Source organism: Phalacrocorax aristotelis, chromosome 4 (assembly GCF_949628215.1).
Source record: "Phalacrocorax aristotelis chromosome 4, bGulAri2.1, whole genome shotgun sequence".
Classification (NCBI taxonomy): Eukaryota; Metazoa; Chordata; class Aves; order Suliformes; family Phalacrocoracidae; genus Phalacrocorax; species Phalacrocorax aristotelis.
This window is the reverse complement of record NC_134279.1, coordinates 1,934,789-1,959,589: the sequence shown is the minus strand read 5'-3', so window position 1 is coordinate 1,959,589 and position 24,801 is coordinate 1,934,789. Positions and strand designations below refer to the sequence as shown.

The 24,801-nt window shown below is 46.9% G+C and overlaps 1 protein-coding gene across 10 annotated transcripts in view; it reads left to right on the top strand.

The window, feature by feature from the left end:
- Nucleotides 1-24,801, top strand: part of SLC4A4 (solute carrier family 4 member 4) — a 228,342-nt gene that overhangs the window by 166,652 nt on the left and 36,889 nt on the right. For all 10 annotated transcript variants that reach the window (XM_075089980.1, XM_075089983.1, XM_075089985.1 and 7 more), the window contains exons 8-13: nucleotides 4,503-4,660; nucleotides 13,533-13,620; nucleotides 14,946-15,100; nucleotides 15,534-15,647; nucleotides 17,077-17,251; nucleotides 22,530-22,663. In XM_075089980.1, the coding sequence (XP_074946081.1) occupies nucleotides 4,503-4,660; nucleotides 13,533-13,620; nucleotides 14,946-15,100; nucleotides 15,534-15,647; nucleotides 17,077-17,251; nucleotides 22,530-22,663 (824 nt within the window). The remainder of the gene's footprint in view (nucleotides 1-4,502; nucleotides 4,661-13,532; nucleotides 13,621-14,945; nucleotides 15,101-15,533; nucleotides 15,648-17,076; nucleotides 17,252-22,529; nucleotides 22,664-24,801) is intronic.

Sequence of the window (24,801 nt, the reverse complement as noted above, 5' to 3'; positions counted from 1 at the left end):
TAATAACCTAGCAGAAAAAGCAGTCTTGTGCCAGGCTAAAGAGATTTCAAATGCCAGGAAGATACCGGAACAGAACCAGGAGAGGCTGATTTTTAAAACTCAGCTGCTTCCGCTGCTGCAGTGTTTTCCCATTATCAAATCAGACACAACTGATGACATTGCTCCATAGCTGGACTTAGTAGTTTGTCAGCTGGATGGTGCATGTTGCAGAGCCCTGTGAAACCGCTCACGTTCGCTGGGGCACAATGTCAGTATGTAGGTGCAGAGATGAGGAGAACAACCTTCAGGCTGTAAGGAGCTATTTTTAGCATGAAGCTATAGCTACACTTTGGGAGAAGATGTATAAATGAGTGTAACCCTGGCAGTTGGCTGGTGAGAACGATAGAATGCACGTCAGTAGATTTCTTCTGGCACCCTGGTGTAGTCCTGATGAGCATGGAACTGGACCTCGGATACCATTCGGATGGCTCAGGAAGGATTGCTCTAAATTAATAAATACGGCTTCATAGGTCGTCTTCTAAGCTCGCTTCCCTGCAGTTTTGAGCCCCATTGCCCATCAACAGATGCTTTGCTGCATTTCCAGAAGCGCTGCTTATATGGCGACTGAAGTCCCAGTGCTGCTTTTCTTGCTGGTGGACTCACCTTACGTCGGCTCCTCCAGTGCTGCTCCCAGGCTCAAGGCTTTCCCGGCGCTTGTGCAGCGAGCAGACAGCCCTCAGAAAGACCCAAGGTGTAGGGAGCAGAAGGTCTGGCTCTGTGTGGCCTCCCTTTCCCAGTCAGAAAATGGCTTCGTGCATATCCCGGTGCAGGAGCTGGGCCAACTATCTCTAGATCAAATGCACAGAGCTTATTTCCACTCTGCAGTGCCAGGCTGCCTTAGGAGGCACTACGTTGGCTGCAACACATTGCAGTCCAGGTGTTGGAGGAGGCAGGAGGGGCCATGCATACACCATGTTTAGAGCCACAGTTAAGGTAGGCTTGCCATGAATGAAGAGTTAAACTCCAAATATGATTTAAAATATATATATTTCCATGTGCTTTTCTTATTCATTGAGCAGCAAAAATTGTTCAGAAATTCTGCTAAATACTTAATTTCTAATACGACACAATATAGTAAAAAAAAAAAAAAATAACTACATTGTTTTGCTTTGATATACGGCCTTTTTTTGAAATGAAAAAATCAAGTTGTGTTGGTTTGCAAATAGACTAAAAACTTGGGTTTAAGTATGAGAAAGCTTGAAGATGAGCAGTGCAATTGCACTGCTGTATGCTCGTGGTGGCTTCATCAACTCCCTCTGTCATGTTTCTGGCACAGCTGTTGTCACTGTTAATGAAGAAAAAGGCAAAAATGTAGGAAGAGAGTGAAGGAACACTAGAAAAAGCATCACCACCCCCATAAAAGCTTAGGTAACAACTCAGGCTCATGTTACTGAGGAGAAAGGAGCAGTCAAAGATCGTAAGGGTACAAAGAAAGAATAAGGCTAGAAGGGCATCACGGGAATGACATGTTGAAATAACCTGGGTCAGTAAGAAAATGGGATTACTGGAGTGATCAGGAAGACGTTTCGGTGTCCTAGTTGAATTTCTTCTGCTACAAAATAGTGGCTGAAATGAGCGAGTTCTTCATATACCGTCGTCTCTGTTTACCTGGGTGCACTTAGGAAGGATCTGTCCTTTTCCAACAATGATTTTGATCTTCAATTCAATACACACTTTCACCACCTGTTAGAAAGGGTAGCCTGAGCCTCTGGGGATAAACAGGTGGTCAGAGCAAGCCTGCCGGCTGGCTGGGTTCCTGCTCCCAGCTGGTCTTTTTACCTCCTCAACAGAAAAGTTAGATATCTTTATGCTTTTATCCTTGTGCCACACGGGACCTTGTTGCTGCCACGACACCACGTTGCTCCGAAATTGTATCTTAGCCCCAAAATTAAGGGATAAAACTCCCAAAACCCTGTTTCAAAACATCAGCAAGTTCCAAAGTGTTTGCTCTTTCTTTGCTTTCAAACAAGACTCTTGGGAAAATCAGAGGGCAGATGGGTCATGAGAGAGGAGCTTCCCGTGAGCGTGGCACAGGGTGTTTGATGAATCTTGCTTTGGTGGACTGGCAGAGGGGGTGATTTTGTGTCTTTTAGAGATGCTCGGGGAAAAACCCCTAACGTGCTGCCTGGAAAAGGAGGGTTAGGAGCAGCATCCTCCGCTGCCACTGAGCACCTCACCTTTCTCCTCCTGGCAGCCGCCTTGCCCCAGCTCGGGTGTGTGTCCGCAGCAGTGGCTGCTGTACTCACTTAGGGAGGGCACTTAAGTGCTTTGGCACTCCAAAGACAATCCCTGGCTCAGCAAAGTCTTGTTGCAGAGAAGCTCTCCATTAATGAGCACCAGATTTCCTTGGCAGGTTTTGCTGAGCGTGTCCCTAAAACTCGTGCATCCCAGCATTTTGTCATCTGCTTGTTCTTCCGAGGGACACGTTATCGAGCGGCGAGCAATTGGCAGCATCAATTTAAAGTTACAAAGGCTCTGTTGGGGAATTATCATACGCCTTATTCTTTCTTGTGAGTTCAAGGAATTCTAGTTCATAAATATTAAAGCCATCAGTCAGTGTGTGCTTTGGGGCTTCTGAGATCTTGTGGAGCCCGTCCGTGTTGTGAGCTGCTGCGGATTTTACGTGGCTCTGCTGAGTTGGATTCCTTTGCCACTGGGCTGCACTGTTTTTTCAACACATCAGGCAGAGTGCTGTATATGCATGCGCTCCAGATGTTAGCCGTTCATTTATGTAAATTTGTGTGAAGTTCTTAAAATTTCTCTCTGATAGAAAGGTATTACGGGACAGAGGACAGAGTTGGGAGCAAGTTAGGAGTTGCTGTGGCAGGGTAAAACATGGGCTGCAGTAACTTAATTATAAAGCAATGGATGTTTAATTGATGGTGGAAATATGAGAGGTCTTTTAGTTACACAGTGACCAGCAACCTTGTTTAGCTGCCTGCCTGTGGTGGGGTTCTACAAGTACTTCAGTTACGTGGCGGGGATGGAGGAGGGAGTTCCTGTGTGCTATTGAAGCACAGGATGAAGCCAGGCATTTACTGCTACCTGCCTGCTCATTGACCCCTTTTTAAAAAAGTGCCCTTACCCTCAACTTCCGCACGCATGGTTGTGGTGGTGTTGTACGAATTACGGAAATTCATTAAGGGTGGATATGATTGTACGTCAAAGAAATAGTTGGGTTTGAGATAGATGTACACACACACCCCTCTCTTGCTTGGTATTCATACCTGGGCTAGCCCTCGTCAGGAGGGGGAGCAGTTAACGCAGAGCCCCCACCATGAGCGTCTGGAGGGGGTTCCCTGTGCCACCCAACCCTTCCTGGCTCAGGACCCACGCAGAGGCCGGGTGTGCCGCTCACAGCCATCCCCTTCATCATCCTCCCCCACTTGCACTTTGACTTCTCCGTCCACGTCTGGCGCTTTTATTTTCCTTGGAAACCCTCTCTGATTTCTTCACGGAAGCCCCTTCTCACTTCACTTCTTCCCAAGGCTCTCTCTTTCTTCAGATCTTTGGGAGGTGAGGGATGTAGCAGCCATCCAGCATCGTTCTGTAGGATTGAGAAGGGGGTTTCTCCTGGACAGAAGGACTCTAATGATGGCGTATGCTCCTCTGTCTGCCTTTGGCCTTGCCCCGCTCTGTACTCTCGGGGCAGCAGCCTGCGGGAGGGGCTGAGGGCTGGGCGGTGATGGTGGGAAGCAGTAACGAGCCAGTCTCTCACCTAGACAGTTAGTGAGACCATTAGCATAGTCTCAGAACCAGCACACCTGCTACTTTTGCCTGGTGACTCCTCAACGTGCTGGCCTGCGCAGGCAATGGCATCAACGGCTTTGGACAGCCTCAAGCAAATTTTGATTAAGAGGGGAAGCCGCAGGCTCAGAAACGTGCTCCTAAAAGGCTGCGCGAAGCTTAGTCTTTCCCGTGGAACTTGGAAAGACATGTACGCAGCAAAATGCAGGTGCCCAGCTCCTGGCACCCACCCTTCAGGGTTAGTTTTCCTCAGGCCAGTTGTTTCTGTAGCAGCGGCTGCAGAACGCGGAGCTGCACTGTCACTTGTAAAAGTGCCTGCCGTTCCCCGTCGTGTGGATGGTCAGGCAGCGGGGCGGTGCAGAACTTCATCCTGAAACCCTTCCCAGATATACTCGTCTTCCTCCGTGGTGCACACCTTTATCTCCCCAAAATAATACCATCTCAGGTATTCTGTAAACAGAAACAGCAGCACCAAGAGACATCGTCTTCTCAGCGATGCGTTGGCTCCAAGCACCAATATCAGCATTGTTCTTCTGGGGCTGATCGTCTTAGCGTTTGTCTCTCAGTACACTCTGTGGGGATGATGCGTATTGGCCAAAGATATATTCTGACCAAGGGGGAAACGTGGGTGAAAGCTGGGTAAATTCTACTGTGCATCCCTGTTTGCGTGCCTAACAAGACTTAAGGTTCTTTTCCTTCCTCTTTCACTGATGCAGCTGAAGAACAAATTCATGAAGAAATTGCCCCGTGATGCTGAGGCCTCCAATGTGCTGGTGGGGGAGGTAGACTTCCTGGAGACTCCTTTCATTGCCTTCGTCCGGCTGCAGCAGGCGGTCATGCTGGGTGCTCTGACTGAAGTCCCCGTACCTACCCGGTAAGAGAATTCAGCCCCCAGGCAGGGGACAGGAATTGGAAACTGCATTTCTACCTTTCAAAATAAAAACACCAGGTCAGAAGGCAGCATTCCCTATTGCTTTCCATTATGTGACACGTGCAACGGTCAGGATTATTGGTTTAAAGTAACAAAACTCACTGTAGCTGCTTCATAATTTTCAGGTCCTGAATTTGGCTGTAAGGTATAAGCTGTAAAATACACACACGCTCTAACTTGACAGTACAGGGCACTATCAATGGGAAATTCAACTACTGGAGCTTTTTTCCTGCCCCTTATGATTACCCACACACACACTGTACATAGCTCACATTCCCTCTGCATGTTTTTGCAGAACATATTTTTCTCCTTAAAAACTGGTATTAGATGAAGGATGCAATCCCAGCCCTGCTGGGGCGAAAACAAAAGTCAGGTAAGCTGGGGCATACAGTTCTGTCAGGGGTGCTCACGCTGCTTGTTGCTTTGTAATGCGTACTGGTTCGGAGAAAAATGTTATATCAATATTTTATTCATCGTGACTCATGTTCAAAGGAATCTGAGGCTCACAAATACCTCTTCATGTTCTTAAATATTTGAATTCACTGCTTGAATATGGGTAGCTGTACAGTGAGTGTATATAGCTAACCAGAATAGCAAAGCTAAAGTCCTGCTTGAATTCTTCACAGTATTACCCGTATTACCCTTAGTTATACAGTTGCATCTTATTTATCATGTAACACATGAGAGAAGAATTGTCAGTACAGATGTCCAGAACATCTGCTGTGTGCGAGCATTATTTAGTAGTATATCTTTGCTTCACATATATCCACAAACACCCCACCGAGGTAAGAACTGGAAAAATGATGAGTATTACAAGGCACTGAAGTGCACCAAGAAGAGATCGCAGCAGAGCTTCAGTGGGAGGGACGAGGGAGGCAGCAGGTGGAGAGCCTGCAGCTGCTTTGCAGTATCCCCGTGCAGCTCCGCGGCGCCTTGTTCCTCGGCTCTGGCGGGCTTTCGGTATCAGCTTACAAAAGGTTTACTTTGCTTGTAATGATGGAGTTCAAATAGTGCCTTTCGCATCACTAATGTGCAAATACATATTTTATGTGGATGGCTTCAAGGGCTTTCAATACAGAGTGAAAGCTGTGATTTGAATGATGCCTCGAGGGTTTGAGGCTGTATCGAGTGAGGTTTTGTGAGAAGAGACGTAGTACCGTGACAAAAGCACAGGGATAGACTTGACTGATAGTGGAACCAGCCACGGCCGTTGTATGGAATGAAAGATACATGGTCGTTATAAGCTGTACCTTATTTCCACGTACAAAACAAAGGCAGAAGATGATCTGGTTGTGCTGTTTGTTTAATTGCCTTCTAGTAATGCAGCAGTGTTTGTATTTGTTGGAGTTCCATTAAGCGGCTCCTTGAAATAACCACGTCAACAGCTGTTTGCACGCACTGGGTATTCTGGTGGGAGTATGGGGAGATGGAAGTGGCTTAATTTTTATAGAGGATCATTCTTCATTCCTCAGTATTACTGAGCTCTGGGTACTTCAGTATTTCAGCTTCGAAGTCTAATCCCACTTACTCATGTTTTTTTTTTCAACACATCTCATGCTTTTCAGCAGATGTAAAATTAAGTATTGTTTGTTTTGGTAGTGGGAGCCAGGAAGTTAGATCTAGGATGGCTGAACGACCTCATCACTCAATAGCATTAATCAAGACAATATGTCCTTCCATGCCAATATTTTTTCCAGGAAATAGTATTACCCATTTGCTGTCCTCCCAACCAAATGCTAGCCCTAATCAGAGCAGGGCGCGTCATTAGATGGCTTTCATGAGTAATGCAGAGCCATTTGCAATGGCTGCATCCTGTGAAATTCAATCAAGGAAATCCCATCAGGGCCCAGACAAGCTATGATGGAGCGTCTCCTCGTCAGCACTGAGCCTCGGCCATCTTGCACGGCGGGTGTTCCTGTTGTGGACGTGCACTTAACAGCCCGCAGACTCCGCAAGTTGCCAGAGCTGGAGCCTTTGGTGTGGCCCCCCCCAAGCTCCCTCGGGGCTTCTCCTTTTATTTTGTTAAATTATCGAGTTCCTGGTAAAATTGTCAAAACCACGCCATCAAAGCTAGGCAGTGCAAAACCACCTGGGGTTTCCAAATAAACATGAGCTAGCGCTGTGGGTTGCTGCAGGAGTATGGGGACCCAGGCGTATGGAGTAACCGCAGCGTGGCCTGCGTCTGTGCCTCTCTTTAGAAAGCAGCAGGTATTCATGTGGCTTTTTCAGGTTAAACGCCCAGGTTTCGGCGCAGGGCCGGGGGCGTGCCCGTCTGTAACGCGGAGGGGAGGTGTCCTTTGCTCGGCCATCTCTTCCCGCGGGGACATGCACGGCCGAAGGTGCCCTCGCACACCGGTCCGGTTCATGTTTCTGGAGTGCTGGGTTAGGTACAAACCTCTTGCTCTTTAGCCACTCCAGATACGCAGCCTACGCCCCGGGAGCTAAGTGCCTTGCCCCAGAGAGGTGATGGTCGCAGGGCGTGTTGGATCAGTGGCAGAGGGATGGGGAAAGCTCTCCTGAGGAGCGGGGAGAAGGAAGGAAGCATTCCCAGCTGTAACAGAAATGCTTGCAGAAATGCACGAAGCCATCTTGACGTTTTGCTTCTCAAAGCACTAATGGGGCAGGGTTTGCAGGGAGAGGGCTGCGACAGCTTTCATTAGACTGGGAATCGGTGTGTGAGCTGCGTCCATAAGCTGGGCGTGTAGACATCGCCACAGTCTTGTCGTATGGAAGCAAATACGACACCAAGCCCTGCAGAGGTGAAAGGCTTGTGATATCTATAGCATCTGCCCTGTTTTGGTTTATTTGTGTCGACCTAGTGCTGTAGAAGGAAAAAGGATTATTGTGTGCATAAGGTAGGCAGCATTCAACGTGTAGACTTCCAGTTAAATGGGTTGGTTACTTCTGCTGATTTGTTTTTTACTTCCTCCACACGTTTTTTGGCTTGGATTTTTCTTGTAGGTTACAGAAGTTTGGACACTTTGTAGAAATAAAATTCCCTGTGGAGAAGTGACTCTTTCTTGTATACAGAATTTTTCTATATATTTTTTCCTTCACACTTCCTTGCTAAGGATTTTAAGTATTTCCTTTACTGAAAAGTAAATTTTTACTTAGAAGATACCAGCATGAACTGATGAACTCTCCACGAAAAGTTTCTCAGCAGGGTGTTTTCGTACAGCCGTAGTAATAAAAATCAGGGATCTGAAACTGATACAGAGAGACCCCAGCCTTTTACTGTGTTGGGTTTTCTTTTTACCGATCAGATTGAAAAATCCTTTAAGGACTTTGGTTCTCTCGTGCTGAATTTAATTCCACAGCACTGTGAACTCCTCATTTTGGCAAGCACTTAGCTACTGTGCTTGCACCATGGCTTGGGTATGGCTGCTTCTCCTCTGGACAATGCAATAGATGTAGCTTTTTAGTTTCATAAAAGAAATGTGCAATTACGTGTTCAGGTCTGCTGCGTTAATGTAATGTTGATGGGGAGAAAAGATGAAGAATGAGCAAGGAGAAGATTTTTTTGGAGATAAGCAGTACAGACTTGCACAGTCTAATATGTAGTGCTGGGAAATTGCCTGTGTCTACAAGTCTCAAATGAAATGAAGTAACTTGCCCAAAGGTCACTTAGGAAGCATGTGGCAGAACCAGGAGTCAGTTTCTCCTCCCTTGCCTTCGAACTTAAGCTTTTAACTACAAAGGCATCTTTTCTTCTTCAGAAGTGAGGATGAAATGTACGTCTTGTTCATTAATTACAGCACTGAAATGGGTTTTGGGGCTGTGTCCGTTAGCAGCTTTTCCAGCAGGAGGACTTGCTCCGGGAAATCAGAGCTCTGGCAGCAAAGGGCTACCCTTGTCTGGCTGCGTTCGTGTGTTGGACACTATGTGAGAAGCCTGCAGTGTTGGTACGTTGCCCAAAACTTGAAGGATCATCTGGGTGAAATAGAAGATAGACCAAACACTTCACCGTCTCCTTTCGTTATGGCAATCTCAGGTTGCGCTCCTTTCATCAGCGGCCCAAGCCACGGGTTCTGCTGGAAAAGTACATCAAGAGGTTGTTCTTTCAGCCCTTGAGCCCATCAGCATGTGTCTCTGTTGGGAATGCTGGATGCCTTGCAGGAATCTCACACGGTGTCCGACAACAGGAGGACTGCTTCCTCCCACCCCTCTCAAGAACATTTTCTCCAGGACCTTGCTGAGTTTCCTATGAGTAGGTGCCTTTAACCCTTATGGAGTTGCCGCTCTTGCTTGCTCCACATTTGAGACTTAGGCGTGGATGATCAGGCTGAACTTGAATCTTGTTTTAGTTGCTCTTCCTCTTCTTTTTCTTTTTTTCTTTTAAATTTTGGCAGCAGGGGGACAGGACACGGGTTGACCTTGTCTCCTGCGCTGACAGTCAGCTTGCAAAGAGGCCATGGTGAGGCTTGGTCCTGGGACAGTTTTCACCACGACCCTTACCCCGTATGGGAACTTGATAGGCAGGGACGTTACAGATTACATCCTTGCAGGGTGTCCCAAATGGTGGCAAAATATTAGTGCTGCACTGACTTTGGAGCCTGTCATGTTGTATTTGCTCCCTGGCTCCTAAGTGTGCTCTCCATGTGATTTCATGGAGCTTTCTAGCCAAATTCCTCCGAAGCGCAGCATGTAAAGCATTGCTGCCTCCTTGGGTGATCTAGATTGAAATTCCGCCCTGCAGTCTCTGGTGTCGCCTCCCGCCAAGGTCCAGGAGGGTTTTGTTCACCAGTAGCAGGTCCATAACCCCAGGTTACTGGGCTTGTACGCAGTACTGCTGAGGTGCTACGTTTAGGTCTAGGTGCATTGGCTGGGTTTACAAGGTGTTGGCCAGGGCACGTTAGTCCATTTCGAATTGGAATTACTCATCTGTGAGGATGAATTTATTCTTCTTGGGGTTGGTGGCATAGTCCATATGATTAAAAGGCGAATGGTACGTAGTCAGTGGTCATCATCTGCTTAAGAAGGGTAAAGCGTGCAAAAATGAGAGGAGGAATAGTGCTTTAGGTAAAAAGAATAATGGATTACTGAGTTTCTGGTTTTAGTAAATGCAAGAGCATTCAGGTGCTTCTGTTGTGCATTGGAAGAGAGCCAGCTGATGTAATTATTTCAGAAGATGGTTATGAAAATGTCTCATTCCCCTGAAAGATCAGGAGAACACCGAGCAGCAACTTCTGAAGTTAGGAACCTTTTTTTAAAACTAATGTATTTGGAAAATTTGCATCCTAGAGTTTTAAAAGAGTTGGCTGAGGAACAGTTTGCCTTTAATGTTGTTTTATAATAACTCATGAAATAGGGGAAGTTCCAGGAGGTAGTGGGAAGGCACAGGACATGTACAGCTGAGTCACCTCCAGGTGAACCTTAGGTAAAACACTTGAAAGCCTCATGAAGGACTCGATTAGGAAGTGTTAACTGTTAGTAGTACCAATTAATATGGATTTATGGATCCTGCACTACGAACTTGATGCCTTTTTTGTCTATAGAACCCTAGATTTTTTTTAAATAGAAAGTACTTGTTTAGATATAATATACCTTATAAGACATTTGACTTAGTACCTCATGATATTTTGATTTAGGAAGCTAAAATAATAGTACAATACCATGCTTGTAAGGGGAGTACTTCTGGTGAGGTGTCACACCTCTCAACCCTGCTGCGTTTCACATTTCATCAGCAGCTCTTGAGAAAATGTACAGTTAAGATAGTCAAGGTTGACAAATAAGGAAGAGGGTGCCTCCGTGGCCCAGAGCAATCGGTCATCTTGTGCTTTAGCTTGGTCCCGTGTCGGCTTCTCCCTCTAGGGAGGGAGTGCGCAGGCGGCAGAGCCGTGTGCCGAGTACCAGTTTTCCGTGGGTGATGCTGTCGGTGAAGGGCTGGGGCCACCCCTGGTTATAGGAGATTAGTCCATCAGTGCCGGAACCACTGAAACCAGCTTTCCTAGAAGCACGTGCCGTGTCCTTTCCCTCCACCACGGCAGTAGTCCCAGCTCTCCTCGTCATCCTGCCGCATTTCCTAGGACTTGCCGTGCTCGTCCACACCTGAAGTCCTGTCCCCTAACTCAATGCTCCTAAGGTCATTTCCTCAGGAAAGCAGGCTCACATAGAGTTCCTGAGTGGCGCAGGTGATTTCAGCTATATATTTGCACTGAGAAACTGCCAGCTGTTGCATGATTTCCCTAAGGAAGACACTGATATGTCAGAGAAGGTTCACAGAAGAGCCATCAAAGTGACTAAAGAGGGGAGAAGAGCCTCAAATGGCTTAGCCTAACTGACAGATAGATGGCTACGGGTGACTGGATTGATAGGGGAGGATATTTAAAGGAGTTTAATTATGGAGGGTTCTTCAATCTAGCTATGAGAGACAGTTGAAATTTATGCCTGGAAGTTGAAGCTAACCCACAATCACGCTGGAAGTAATGCAAGAGGTTTTAGATGAGACAACTTACCAAAGGTTATAGTGTGATTCTTTTCCATTACTGATTGAAAGGTACAGCTGTAATTGGAAGAAGGCTCAATTCAGGAAGCTTTAAAGTTGTTTTGAGCAGCTCTTAGTGTTTCCGTTTGAAACGTGTGCTGATACAGAGTTTGCTGAAAATTGTCCCAGTAATTCCCAGTCACTGCTAAATTAGGTAAAATGGAGAAGTTGGGCTCCTGCCGTGTGACTTCTTTTGTTGCTAATTGCAAAGATGAGTGGAAGTGTGAGAGAGAGAGACTTGGATCTAAAGGTCACTAGAGTCCAGCTCAGGCTGAACGCTTGAAATGACGCCGTCTGACCGGCACGATGGTCTCCCTTGAAATCCCACAGGCCACCAAATGTTGGCCATTGTGTGAGATGGCCACCAGAAGTAACGGGGCTTTGTTAACGCGCCACTGAGCAAGACAAAGAGGTGAGCATGAACACATATATTTTCATCCTGTAGCCATGAATCAAATCATCTTTTCTGGGACAAATCTGAACAGGGGATTTATAGGAAGCGTGTGTTTCTACACCCCAGGCCATAGATGCTGTGTGAGTAAGTAGCTGCTAGCTTGGCACCTGTCTGCAGCGTGAAATCAAGAGTATTTCTACAGGAGGTAATGGCGTTTACCATTTCAGCATTGATACCTTGGCCTTGCATGTGAAATGCTGTTCAGGAACTGAGAGTGTCTAAGATAAGGCTTAGGTCTTTCCCGAATTAGGTATTATTTGAATGGTGCGTTTTTTGGTTTGGTTTGTTGTTGTGGTTGGTTGGTTGGTTGGATTTTGTTTTTATTTTTGTTCTGGGTTTGGTTTGGTTTCTTTTTCATTCCAAGCCAGGAGGATATCTTTGAAGGTATCTTTGAAGATCCAAACATGAGGCCATACTTAAAACTTTTTCTAACGAGCGTCAGTTAAGAGGTTGGAAAACTTGGCCACCTTTCACCAGTGTTCCCGTTATTCTGGCACAACTGCTAGGCAATTTTATTGGCAGAAGCATCCATTTTCCATGTATAGCCTTTTCCATTAAGGAATCTCATTAGATCACATTGTCATGTAGGCAAGCCCTGATTCATAGCTCATTAGCACGGACAAAAGTGAGGGTGGGAAAGATAAAGAACAGTAATTTCCTTTCTCCAAAGGTTCCATATCATGGTGGTTTTCAAGCTCATTATCAGTGACTCAGACATAGTTGCTGCCCAAAGAGATCATGTAAGAAACGAATTCATAGTACCTTGTAGATGCAGTCACCCTTTCTGATGGTGCCTACCACAGGAGTAGCTTTACCCCTCAAGAATCAAGTTGCCTGCTTAAGAATTAAGCTGTGACTATGAAACTATCAGATGAGCTTACAGGTCTCTGGTATGTACAGTATACTCAGGAGTGGAAATTCAGGGCATACGAGTTAGGCTTAATTATTTAGAGCTAAAGCCCTATTCTAGATTAATGGTTTCCCTTCACGTGTGGGTAGCTACTCTGGGTGCTGAACCGTAACAGAGATCCCAGCCCCAGCAGAGCATTAATAAGCACGCAGAGTGCTATCTGATAGCTCGGGGGAGCGATGTAGTTTACAGTGAGCAATGTGGATAATTAATAGCATCTTGCCTCTGTGCCTGCTGCTGTGCTGGCCCCGCTTGGTCCATCCTGCGCGCAGAGGGTGCTCGGGTGTGGTGTTGCCCTTGGAGCTGCACGGAGTGAGCAGTCCTTAAATCTTCTGTCCCCTCCTGGCTGTTTAGCAGCAGTTACGTCCGTGCTATTGTCACGTAAATGGCACTGGAATAGCACTAGGGGAACCTTTAACACAGATACCTTGTACAAGGATTGAACAGCTACAAGGAGCCAGTAACATATGATCAAATAAATCATGGGCATTCAAATATCAAATAAATTTCAAAAAATCAAATATCAAATAAAAGATGGGCTTTCTGTGGCGCACAGGGCGTGGATTCTCGACCGCGCTGCGCTGGAGCTGCATCCATTGTGCGTAGTTCACTTGCAGGTATTGGACATTGGAAAAATATCCTTCCTTCACCTCATCCTCAAGACTAGGTTGCTGGACAGTAGCGACTTCTGCGTAGGGCTGTGATAGCATTTGGCCGTGGTGCTCTCAAGGCTACTTTTAAGGCTTTTTGGGAGAATAACTCTGGGAGGTGTCTCGCTTGTCCAAGGAATCACGATGGGCTGTAGGGTGTAATCTCTACTCCCAAGTTCACTGGAGGCCACTGGCAGCCTCTGGATCTCTAACGAGGGTCACAACTTGTTAAAGTTGAATTTCTGTCTAGATATTGTCTAAGTAATAAGCGATCCATTTTGCTGTCCTAAATGGGAACAATTGGTTTGTTTTGTTAGGTTTCTCTTCATTCTGCTGGGACCGAAGGGCAAAGCAAAGTCCTATCACGAGATCGGCCGAGCCATCGCCACGCTGATGTCGGATGAGGTAGGTGTCGTGATACCTCCTGTGTGAAACGGGTTCTCCCACATTTCACTTAATTGACTAATAATGATGGCCTTTCCTCCAGCGTGGCCGGCAGGAATGGGCGTACACATAGAGCTGGAATATCCAAATGTCACCTCCTAATTCCATCTGTTCACATAATTATTTCATCTGGCCTCATGTTTTTATAAAAGCATGACCAGAGGAAGCTTTTGTCCATTGTGTGTATTTTCCTGGTAGCAATCACCCTTTCAAACAGACTATGAATTCATTGTTGACTCAATCCTGTCGCGGTGTGCGCCTTGTGTCACATTCTACGACCGCAGTAACCGGCAGCTCCGCTCCGAGTAATCGCCGCAGAGATGGTTACACCCAGGACATATCGCAGAGCTCTTCTTCATTCAGGCAGTTCTTATATATTATCCACGAGTAGCTAGCAATTACTCGCTAATCGTACACCTCAGTGAGATGACTGGGTTTTCAGTATTCGTTTACGTCTTCTTTCCTCCAGTGTCCCCTGGGCTTTGCGCATCTGGGGCTGATTTACACGGTGTTTGTTTCTTGCTTTCTCCGTATGTTGTTTTGCTCTCGTACAGTTCCCTTGATGACTGCTCGCTCGGTCTCAGCTCCTCTGCGTTCCGTCATTCCACTGCTTGGAGCAGTGGTCTAGTTTCCATAGCCCCAGAGTCCTCCTCCTTACCACCAACTATTTGTATTAAGTCTATCACGTGCGCTGATCCACCTTCACTCCAAGTAGTCCAAAAGCCTTTTGTAAAATTCAGCATTAATGCTCTTCTTCCCCTCTTCTCTCATCTGCTCTTCATCAGTAATACTAGGCCTTTCAGTAAAACTAGATTGTGCTTCTTGTCATTAATTTTGAGTAACTATTGTCATCGTTTCTGTGTCACAGGGTTGAAAAACCTATTTTTTGATGGACTGAAGTGGGTGGGAAACGAAGATTGGCACTATTCTGTGGCTTTGTCAAAATGTCTTTTCAAAATACAGTTGAAACTCCTTATTTATAGGAAAACTTTTTTTTTTATGAAAGAAATGCGTAATTGCTTTAGTAACATTTTTAAAAGGTTAGAAATGTATATTTTGCTAAAAATTAGAAATACGCCTGCAAGAAAAGGAACTGTATCATTAACCGACCAACCAAGGCTTTCCTGAGGTTCACACAGCCATGTGCCAAGTGTCCTGATTCTTTCTGAGAGGTTTTTGAGCATGAATAAGTCGGTTTTGTCAAATAAAACTCAGCAGCTGCCTCTGGAGTCTGGGCTACAAAAAACGCTAACCTTTTCTACATGGAATCTCTCTTTTCCTTGCAGGTATTCCATGACATTGCCTATAAAGCCAAGGACCGGCAGGACCTGATCGCTGGCATCGATGAGTTTCTGGATGAAGTCATTGTGCTCCCCCCCGGGGAATGGGATCCGGCCATTAGGATAGAGCCCCCCAAGTCTCTTCCTTCTTCTGATAAAAGGTAATCGTGGGAGACGGGCAGGTTTAGCTCTGTGATGAAGGACAGTGCGCATCAGTTCTGAAAAGGTGAAGGGAAGAGCCGGTGCTTTGGCTGTGCCAGGTGTACTGAGCCAGCAGTGTGACCCACATCTGTCTGTCTGTATTGAGAAAGTACTAGAGAGATTTTCAGGACCTCTCGGTAGCTGGAGGGAGGATGTTCTTGCAATTCCGTACCCTTTAAGGTGACGTTGTAGGCATATAATTATATACACAGGGGTTACTTTGGGTCTGCTGGGTCTTTATAACATGCTGCGTTCCACGCTGGCTGACAGTAGGTCAGCCTGCTCGTCTCCTTTGTACAACGTGGCTTCAGGCAAGGAACCACGTCTGGATGACGTTTCGTGGAGCCGTGGGGCAACGCAGTGAGCCTCAGTTTGGCTTGCCTTCTTGCCTAGGAAAAACATGTACTCCGGCGGAGAGAATCTGCAGATGAACGGAGACACGCCTCACGACGGAGGACACGGCGGCGGGGGCCACGGGGACTGTGAAGAACTGCAGCGAACTGGCAGGTCAGCAACGCGCCGCTCAGCGTGACGCACCGGGTGTCATCCAAGCACGGGGGCAACGTCGCCCTTGCAGAACCGGTTCGCCCCTTCTGCTTTCCACCCTGACACACTCTTTGTGGAGGTTGAGCTGTGACCCCAGAACGTGTCCTGGGGGTTTTTAGTGCCCAGCCTGAGGGCTGGGCTCCGAACTTCCAGCCTCAGCAAATTACAAAGCCTCTTAAATGAGGCACTCAAAAATGAAAGAAGGCCCAGGGTAGGCATTGGCTGTTGAAAGTCTGTGAAGTCAGACGGACTGTAAGGGACGTAAATGCGGCAGGTACAGCCACAGTTTCCATTCAGATTGCTGGAAGTGCTTTTTTTTTTGGCTTTAGCCAAAAGCAGAGACGTTCCCTTTTCCAGACATTCCTGTTGTAGTTGAATTGCACCGATGAAGGCTTTTATGGGGTAGAAATACAGAAGGTAACAGAGCGCAAGGCCTTGATCTCTGCTTTATCACTCTGCTTGTATGCCACGTAAAAGTCCCCTAGAGTGTTAATGCAGTTCAGGGGGCTATAAAGCAGCGCGCTCAGCATTTCAGGGGCGACACGCAGGTTTTTGGGGTGGCGCTGTGCCCTCCCGCCCAGCCTGTATTTTTTTAAGGTCTAGTAGAAAGTCTTGAAATTACACCTTGGTGTGTACAAGGCAGTCGATACGTCCTGAGTCTGGGTCAGAAAGTAATGTGTGCCTAGCTGCCGTGTACCCCTCTGCGTGCAGTGTCTGAACAGTCCTGGTGGCGGTGGTGAACTGCGTGCAAGGGGACAAGAGGCAAAACAGAAACATTTTTCATGCTGGTGGTGTCAGAGCCGCGTGGAGTTCATAAGAGTTAAATACTGTCTTGCCTGTGATTGTGCAAAAAGAATATGTCTGCGAGTGGAGCTCTCGTGTTCTCCAAGACGATTTCGCTTACGTGCCTTCTTACTTCTAGTTCTTTTTCTGGTTAACAGTTCGAAGCATTTTTTTCCATTCAGCAGATTGTTTGGCTCACCCAACCATTGTGTCTGCCCTGTGGAGAAACTTAGGCAGGGATTTAGACTAGAGTGAATATATTTTATTACATTAACCAATACAGTTGGGGGGGGGGGGGAAAAAAACAAACAACAGACAAGCTTCCTGAACTGCAAACTTCAGTGGTCTGTTTCAGCAGAAGTAGGGCTTGTGCTCCCGAAATTTGTCTCTCTCTGGCTGCATCACATGTTCAAGGTATTACCTTTCTTTACCACACTATCTCAGTGATATCCCCGGACCATCACAGTTGCAATGAGACTATTATGTAATGTGATGATCTCACCCCTTTTGGATAATACTTCATTTCTGGCCTCATTTCTGATTATTTATCTTGGTGACATTCACTGTAAAACATACTACACGTGTCTTCTCTTGCCTGTATTTTCAGATTCTGTGGTGGCTTAATCAAAGACATAAAGAGGAAAGCACCATTCTATGCCAGTGATTTCTACGATGCTTTAAATATTCAAGCCCTTTCAGCCATTCTTTTCATCTACCTGGCCACGGTGACCAACGCTATCACTTTTGGAGGACTGCTTGGTGATGCTACAGAAAACATGCAGGTTAGCAAGAGCTTTCAGAAGCAACAGATACGTCATTTGCCTTCTGTTATCTACAGTCAGAGGGGTGTTTGGCCACCGACAGAGCTTGAATTCTGGGTACAATTGCAGAGGTATCCTGCGTTTCCGCTGAAAGTTGCCTTGCTTTCGCTGCTGTTGGATGGCTGTCCTTGGGAAAATCATACAAGCAGTTACCTTAAATGGTGGTTGAGAGATGGCCGGGTGACAGAGAAGGTCCTTGCTTCTTCTGTATGGAGAAGTTCCTCTGATGTACTCCTCGTGTTTGGTTACAGTCCAATTAAGTTTACTAAGCCTGATTCGGATTTTCCATGTCACCAGAGCATAGCACTGTATCTTCTGTGTGACTCTTACAATCCCTGGACTTCTGCCTCTCTGGTGAAAAGAAAAGCCTAGGATGCATAGGAAAGCCAGTAAATCAGGAGATGTGACACAGGAGAACAACGGGGGGTCCTTTAGAAAGGTGAATTTCATAATAGCAGAAGATCAGATCCTGAGAACCATACTGCATCTCCAGAGACAGGCTGGATCAGCCGTGAAGACAAAAGTAGGGGCTTCAAAGGATGACCCAGTTTTGGGTGAAGTCTAAAGAAAGAGTTCTGTATTATTGTTGCTGTAGGTCCTTCGTGTTTGTCTGGAGCAGAACTAGGCTCTAGCAGTACACTGTAGTATTCCTTTGGCTTTTTGAAGAGGAAGAAGACATAGGAGGTTGTATTTAGATAGATTCAGTACAGCCACATTGAATCTCCTAACAATAATTAAGCTCGCAGTGACAATGGCTGAATTACGAATTTACGCAGGTTCAATTAAACCAAACATAGAAAAGGGGGGCACCTGTCTGGAGCTCTGCACTCCCCTATGATAAATGACAGCCTAGGGTAAGGTGCAGTAGCCAGCCGAGTGCCAAGCTTCCCTCTCCCCTGGACAAATGCAGTTTCTCTCTTCCCAAACTCAGCTCTGCAGCAGTCGTGCAAACAAATGCATGGTGCATGACGTTAAAAAGAAATATTAGCGAATGGAAGTAGAGAATGGAAAGGCCGCTAGGATCCACCAGTGAGCATCACTCTTTGTCACTGTGTGGCAGAGCCAAGCCTGTCTGCTCTACGTCTGTACGAGGTACAGTCTGTAAAGGAGGGGGAGGAAGGGGAAACGTTACCCCATTCCAGATTTAGTGCACAAAATCACTGTATTGCGTCCAACAGTCTTTTCTGTTACTTCGTATCCCATGAACGTTTATTATCAAGAAGCAAAATACTTTGCCACTGAAGCTGACAGTATAGTTTCTTAATGCCTGCAAAAAAAAAAAATAAATTTAATAATATTTTTAAAAACAATCACTTTGCATTGCAGAAAGTTGGAAAATACGTCATTCACCTGACAGACGGTAAAACCGCCGCCCCATTAAGCAATGACAGTCCCGTTGTTTGCACTTAGTCGTGGTGTCGGAGTAGGACACATGGATTTGCAGTAAGCCACAGCATGCTTGGCTGCTGGATCATCAGCACCGGCTGTGCCGGGGAGCAGATCCCCGCCTTTCGCCCATCTCCAGCAGCAAAGGGAGCAGCAGCGACAGCCTCCCCGGGAGGCCTTTTGCTGGCATTGCCCGATTCGCTCGGTGGCGTGGCCGTGCAACGGCCTCATTCATGGTTTGCGGCTGGTCTTTGCCGCTGCCCCTCTTTCCTTGGGAGGCTTTGTGCTGCCAGGCTCACAGCCTACACCAGGGAAGGAGAGGGGGGATAAAAGAAGGTAGGCCTCCAGGAGAAGGGCTGATAATCCCTGTGCTCCTGGGGGGACCCCTCTGCTGTCTTCCACCTGCCAGGGATTGATGCATAAATGTGTTTCATTTAATATCTCTCATGCTGGGGTGAGGTTATGCTTCCAAGAACCTCACGAACCTTCTTGATGGGATTATATCCGAGTGTGCTGCTTGCCTCTGATTTAAAATAGTATTAGTTTGTTGAACGTTACAGCCTCATTTCGCCAAAGTACATCTGAGACTGAGCTGCATAGGAGGGGAGACACAATGGCGGCGGGGAAAGATAGAAGGAAGAGAAACCGCTTGTTGCCTTTAGTCCATAGTTTTCTCTGCAGTAGATAAAACCCGGTCTAAGTTTTCCTATTGCTTGGAGAAAAAAAAAAAAGTCCCTATGGAAAAACGGAAGCTGCTGGAACAGTTTGCTTTGAGCCCAGTGATTTATTCATGTTGAAAAGGGAAACCGTTGATGCTGTGCAGTTAAGAGTACCGCTGCGGTAATGGGGAAGCTCTGCAGCAAACACAAACGCGGCGTCACCGTTAATACCAGAACCTGCAGGAGCGGCAGACAGAGCCTGCACACGAGTCCTGCCGAACGCTTTGTCCCTTGCTTCGCCGGGGTTTGTGCCCAGTGAGGAGGGAGTTGGGCTGTAGCCAGAGAGCAGCACTGGCAGCAACAGGGCGGGTCTGTGGATGTGCCCCCCGGCCACCCGCTCCCCGTAGCTGTTTTGCCGTTAAGCTTCAATTCCCAGAAGCGGAGCGAAGTGCAGGAAAATCATCGCTGAGTTGCTAGAAAAACCAAATCCCTTCAGCCAGTCGATAACATAGCCAAGGCTCAAGGCAGGAAAACGGTGTCTGTTATTTGTGCACATTTGTGCACTTCAACATTTACTTGCTTCTCATATACAACAACCAGTTGAATTCACTGTTTTTTATTTACATACTGATTTAAAATTGAAATACCAGCAGTTTTTCTGAACAGTTCACTGGTGGATCAGAGGTTCAGAGAGCTTGGGCACAACTGGCTTTTCCTTTGCCATCTCCCTTCAACAAACCCTTATTAACCATCCTTGTTTGAAAAGGCATTAGGTCTCTTGGCTGCTGCAGGAGCCTGGAGAGGGTTTAGACTGCAGGTTTTCAACAGAAGAGCAAAATTGCGTGTTCCTCGTGCTCCAACGCCCCTGTATCATCAGAGCCGGCATGAAGCGTCCCCAGGCACCCAGTTGAAGTTGTTCCTCCAGGGAGCCGCTCAGTGGGATCAGAGTCCAGGTTCACGTCAAGCGCTGTTCAAACCATTGCACATTCCCTCGGAGGGAAAGTGTTTGGAAGCGTGGTTTTCTGTAAGACATCTCAGAGCAGGAGCTGCACTGAGTCTTTATACTCAGAAATGCGAGGCGAGGTTACGCCAGCTTCTGCTGATGAGGAGCAGCACCTGGAAGCTTTCCCCCAGGTGTTTTGTCCTCACAAAAAACAGTATTTTGGGGGCTACCACATCACAGTTCATGCTTCTTGTTTCTTGTAAACAATTATGTGACTGCTGCTGGGTCAGGCACTAAAAATCGCCCACCTCACGCTGCCTGCCCTGGAGAGCCTGACAGGGCCAACGTTTCTTTAAAAAGCTCTCTTCAGAGTTTTATGTTTCTGAGAAAAGACACTATTCTTAGCTACAGACACATGGAAGAATGCAGGGAAAAGAGATTCCAGATGCGCTGGCCGCGAGGGCCCTCTCCATGAGTAATGCGGGAGGAGCAAAGGGGATCTGCTGTGCGAATGCCGTTCCTTGCCCCGAGAGCAATTGCCTCATGCTCACAAGTCCCCCAAAGGCAGCAAGCAAAGGCTCGTAGGCTCCTGTCCGCGTCCCCGGTAAAAACCTGCGCAATCATTGTGCGCAGGCGGCAGGGTGTCACAGCAAGCAGATCTGCCTCGCGCCGATCCCTGCAAGGGCCGTTAGTGACGGGCATCGCCGATAACTCTTAGAAATGGAAAGGACCAAGGATGTCGCCTCCTGCCAAGGCAAGGTGGTTTCTGTCCTCTCCACAGCAGCTTGGCTAGCTTGGCGGGTGACTGAATGTGTCAGGAGCAGGCGGGTTTTAAACCTTCCGTACCTTTGCTTCTCTGCACAGCTGTCGTGCTGCTGCTTTAGTTACCCAGCAGTAACAGTGCTGGACCGCTGGTATTTTGGGGTCATGTTTGTGGCCAGAAAAATAGTTTAAGATTGCTTTCGAGCAAGTTCTGCGAATAATTCAGAAGATTAAAAAAAAATCTTCTGCTCTACATATTAACATACCGGTTTGACGTGACAGTACGAGTATAGCTTCCTCAGTGTAAACAGTAACTTGGGTCTTCCCAAGAAAGAAAGACACAGAACTTAGTTTAAATTCTTTGTGTTATCATCGATAAGTCAGAAAAACTCCAGCCCCAACCCTGCAGTTCGTTGTGGATGGAAATAAGGATCCGCAGGTGCCGTTAATTGCTGGTTGCTCAGCACATGCGGTATTAATGAGGCTGCCGATTGCAGCTACAAGGAAGCACATAAGCCGATGCTTAAATCTGCCCCTGGTTGTTGGGTAAGTGTTCCCGGAGGGGGTGATGCTAACGGCTGCACGTGCTATTCAGTAGATGATGCTCTTGTTGTTCCTTAAAACGCAGTCAAGTGTAAACAGATTAGTTTTTGTGAGAGCAAAGGAGGTGAGGTCCAGCCAATTCTGCCATTTTTGTAGAACGATGCACGCGCAGTCAATGATCATGTTTTACGGCCATTTATATTTCACCCACAAATTATATTTTAAAAGTAGATATTGTCCAGCGATAGTTGGACGTGAAAATCCAAGAATGCATCAAGCATGCTTTTTTCCTTCTCCAGCAAAGCTGTTTTGGTACATATACCACAGGTAATTGTAAAGTCCATGAAATACGGGATTTATTCCTTGCTGGTGACGTCTGATGAACTTGGGTCTCAGCATATGACTGCTGGGTGAAGTAGCCTTGTTTGGTTTGTGTCCCACTTACTGAAACAGTTACTTGTTGATCTAGAAAGAGTGTCTGCTCAATTGGAGAAGGAAAAAATCTCACCCTCCGTTGTCCTGGAGGGTGTCAGCGCTGTCGTCTGGCCACGCTCTGCCGTGTCTGTTTGAGGAGCCCTGCACACGTGTGCCTTTTACCGTCAAAGATGTGGGAGACATTCAAGGAGTTCTCAAATCCTTTAAGTGGTCTTTGAAAACACTCTCCTCCTCTTGTCAAATCTAAAATATAATACAGTGTTATTAAACTCTGGGCCTCAGAAATAACAAGGGGGGGTTGCTGGTTGTCCTGAGTAACTATGAATTGCGTGGGATGAGCGCGTCTTTGTGGGCAGCTGCGGGAGGGGACAGGAGATGGTCTTCCCTTAGTCTTGGGCATGTCGGCATGCAGCAGGCGGCCGGTCACCGATGTAACTACTCATTTTCTTGCAACAGTGCTAGTAGAAAGGGTTATTCAGTAGAACTCACTTCTCTCCTATGTCTACCGTAGGGCGTGCTGGAGAGCTTTCTGGGCACAGCAGTCACCGGTGCGATATTTTGCCTTTTTGCTGGTCAGCCACTCACCATTTTGAGCAGCACAGGACCTGTCCTTGTCTTTGAACGGCTTCTCTTTAATTTCAGCAAGTAAGTACAAGGGGGGAGGAGGGAGGAGGGGAGGAATGTCTCACACTAATGAAATACTAGCTACGGAATGAGATGGCTAGCGGTGGTGAAGGAGGGGATTTAGTGCACGAAATGAAACATCTCTTTGTTCCTTGTTGAGATTGCAGTGCAATCCCATCGGGGATTTTCACCGGCACGCATGTCCCAGAGCGCTGCCTGGTGTGGGGGTGCGTATCTCCTTGGGGCTTCTTGGAAATTCCTGGCCAGGCCTGTCCTCGATGAGGTGTTTGCACTGGTTGCAGTCAGGGTGCTGTTCCTCCACAGCCGCTGCATGTGCTCCCCTGGCTGCTGTGTGTTTCCTGCAGGAGCAAAGAAAGGAACCCAGCTCGCAGTGATTTCGCTAACAAAATCCGGCAGGTCTCAAGGTTACCAAAATTGTCCTTAAATCAGTACTCATTTGAAATAATCACTATTACTTACCAAAGCAAAAGTGGCTATGATAGAAACAGCTATCAATCTGTTTGTCCCGAGAATTTCTCAGTGGAGCTGTGCTTCATTAAATGCTCTTGGGTTTTCTTCCTTTTAACTGTTATAAAGAGGTTCTGCTCCCCCCGTCCCCCATGTTAACGTTGATGCAGCAGTGATAGCTGACACCCAGAGCTAAAGGGAGCCCATTTTGTTAGGTGTTCGCACTTACTATCTCGACATTTCCACAACATTTGCAGTGCTGGCGAAATAAAATGAGAATCCCTAAAGGAACTGGCATGTTCAGTGGTGATTTTACATGTATGTTCATTCATGATTTTACGTGTAGGACTGCTGATAGTTTGGGTGGTGTTTTGCAAGGAGATGATTTCAGGTTTTGCAGAAAACGCCCCAAATGACTTGTAGCCCTCCCTTCCCCCGTGAGGGAGTGTTCACAGCATTGCAAGTTGCGAAAGACTTGCGTTTCAGTACGCAAAACCAAGAGCTTCTGGAGTTAAGGCGTTACTAGGCTTTCTTTTAAAAGCAGTCACCTGTGATGTGGAACAGCTCCTTGGCATTGGTGGTTATTTTTAGGAGAGGTCTATTGAATTATTAAGCTGAACATGGCTGCAGGTTGCAATAAGGCAGGAGACACGGTGTATGTTTGGTTGTTTAATTGTATCTCCTTCCTCATTATATTTAATCTCTGTGGGTAGTTACTCAAAAATAATTGAGAGCATATAATCATGTCTTTCCTGTGAATATCCTACATGCCGGAGAAGTCTTTTGAGGTACAGAGCTTCTGCTAAGGCAGGCAGTACATTTACATGTGATCCCACATAGCCACTGTTAGGCTGGACTCTTTTGGAGTGAGATGCTTTCATTTGGTTACTTAACTCACTTGATAAAACTCGTGGCCGCGTGTGTGAAAACAGTGCAGGGCAGGATGAAACAGGCGGGGTCTGGTTCTCCCGCCGTGTTGTCGAAGTTGGTGTTATTTTATAATCAGTACTGTCAGGTTTGAAGCCTGAATGGCCTCACAGTGCGCTCTGACTGCTGTTAGACAGAGCCGTGTTCATGTCAAGCTGGGGAGAAGCTCATCCTGGAGTCGAGGATGCTGTGGGGAGAGATGACGTGCGCCTTCCAACCTGTCCCCTCCTGCCTGGCCCTGGGACCGCCGCCCTCCTCGGCACGGTCTGCTCAGTCCTGCCGAAGAAAGGCAGAGGAGACAGGCTTTGAGCCTCTCTCTTCCCCCCGCACTGGAGCACAGGCAGGGAGGGATGGAGGCTGGAACTAATGGACAGAAAATCAGACTAGCCCCGGGAGGGGAACTGTAAGCAGCTGACTGGTGAGAGCTCCGCAGCAGAGCAAGAGGGGGGCACCTTTCTTCTCTTTCTTGGACTGGAATAAATGAATAAAATGAGGAATAGATGTGCTATAGCTGTTTGCATCTGGCGGTCAGGTCAAAGCCCAGGTGCAGCACACAGAAGGAGAAAAGCAAGGTGGAAAAACACTTTGTACAGTTTTGAGAGGGAGAAGGTGGTTATTTTTAACCCAAGGAGGAGGTGCCGGTTATAAAAGCTATTGTCCTAACAACCTGCCGGAGTAGAATGGCAGGATTTTTCGAGGGAGTCTTTCTCACAAGGAAATTGGAATCAAGTACTGTGATTTTTCAATAATGCATTTGTGGTTGT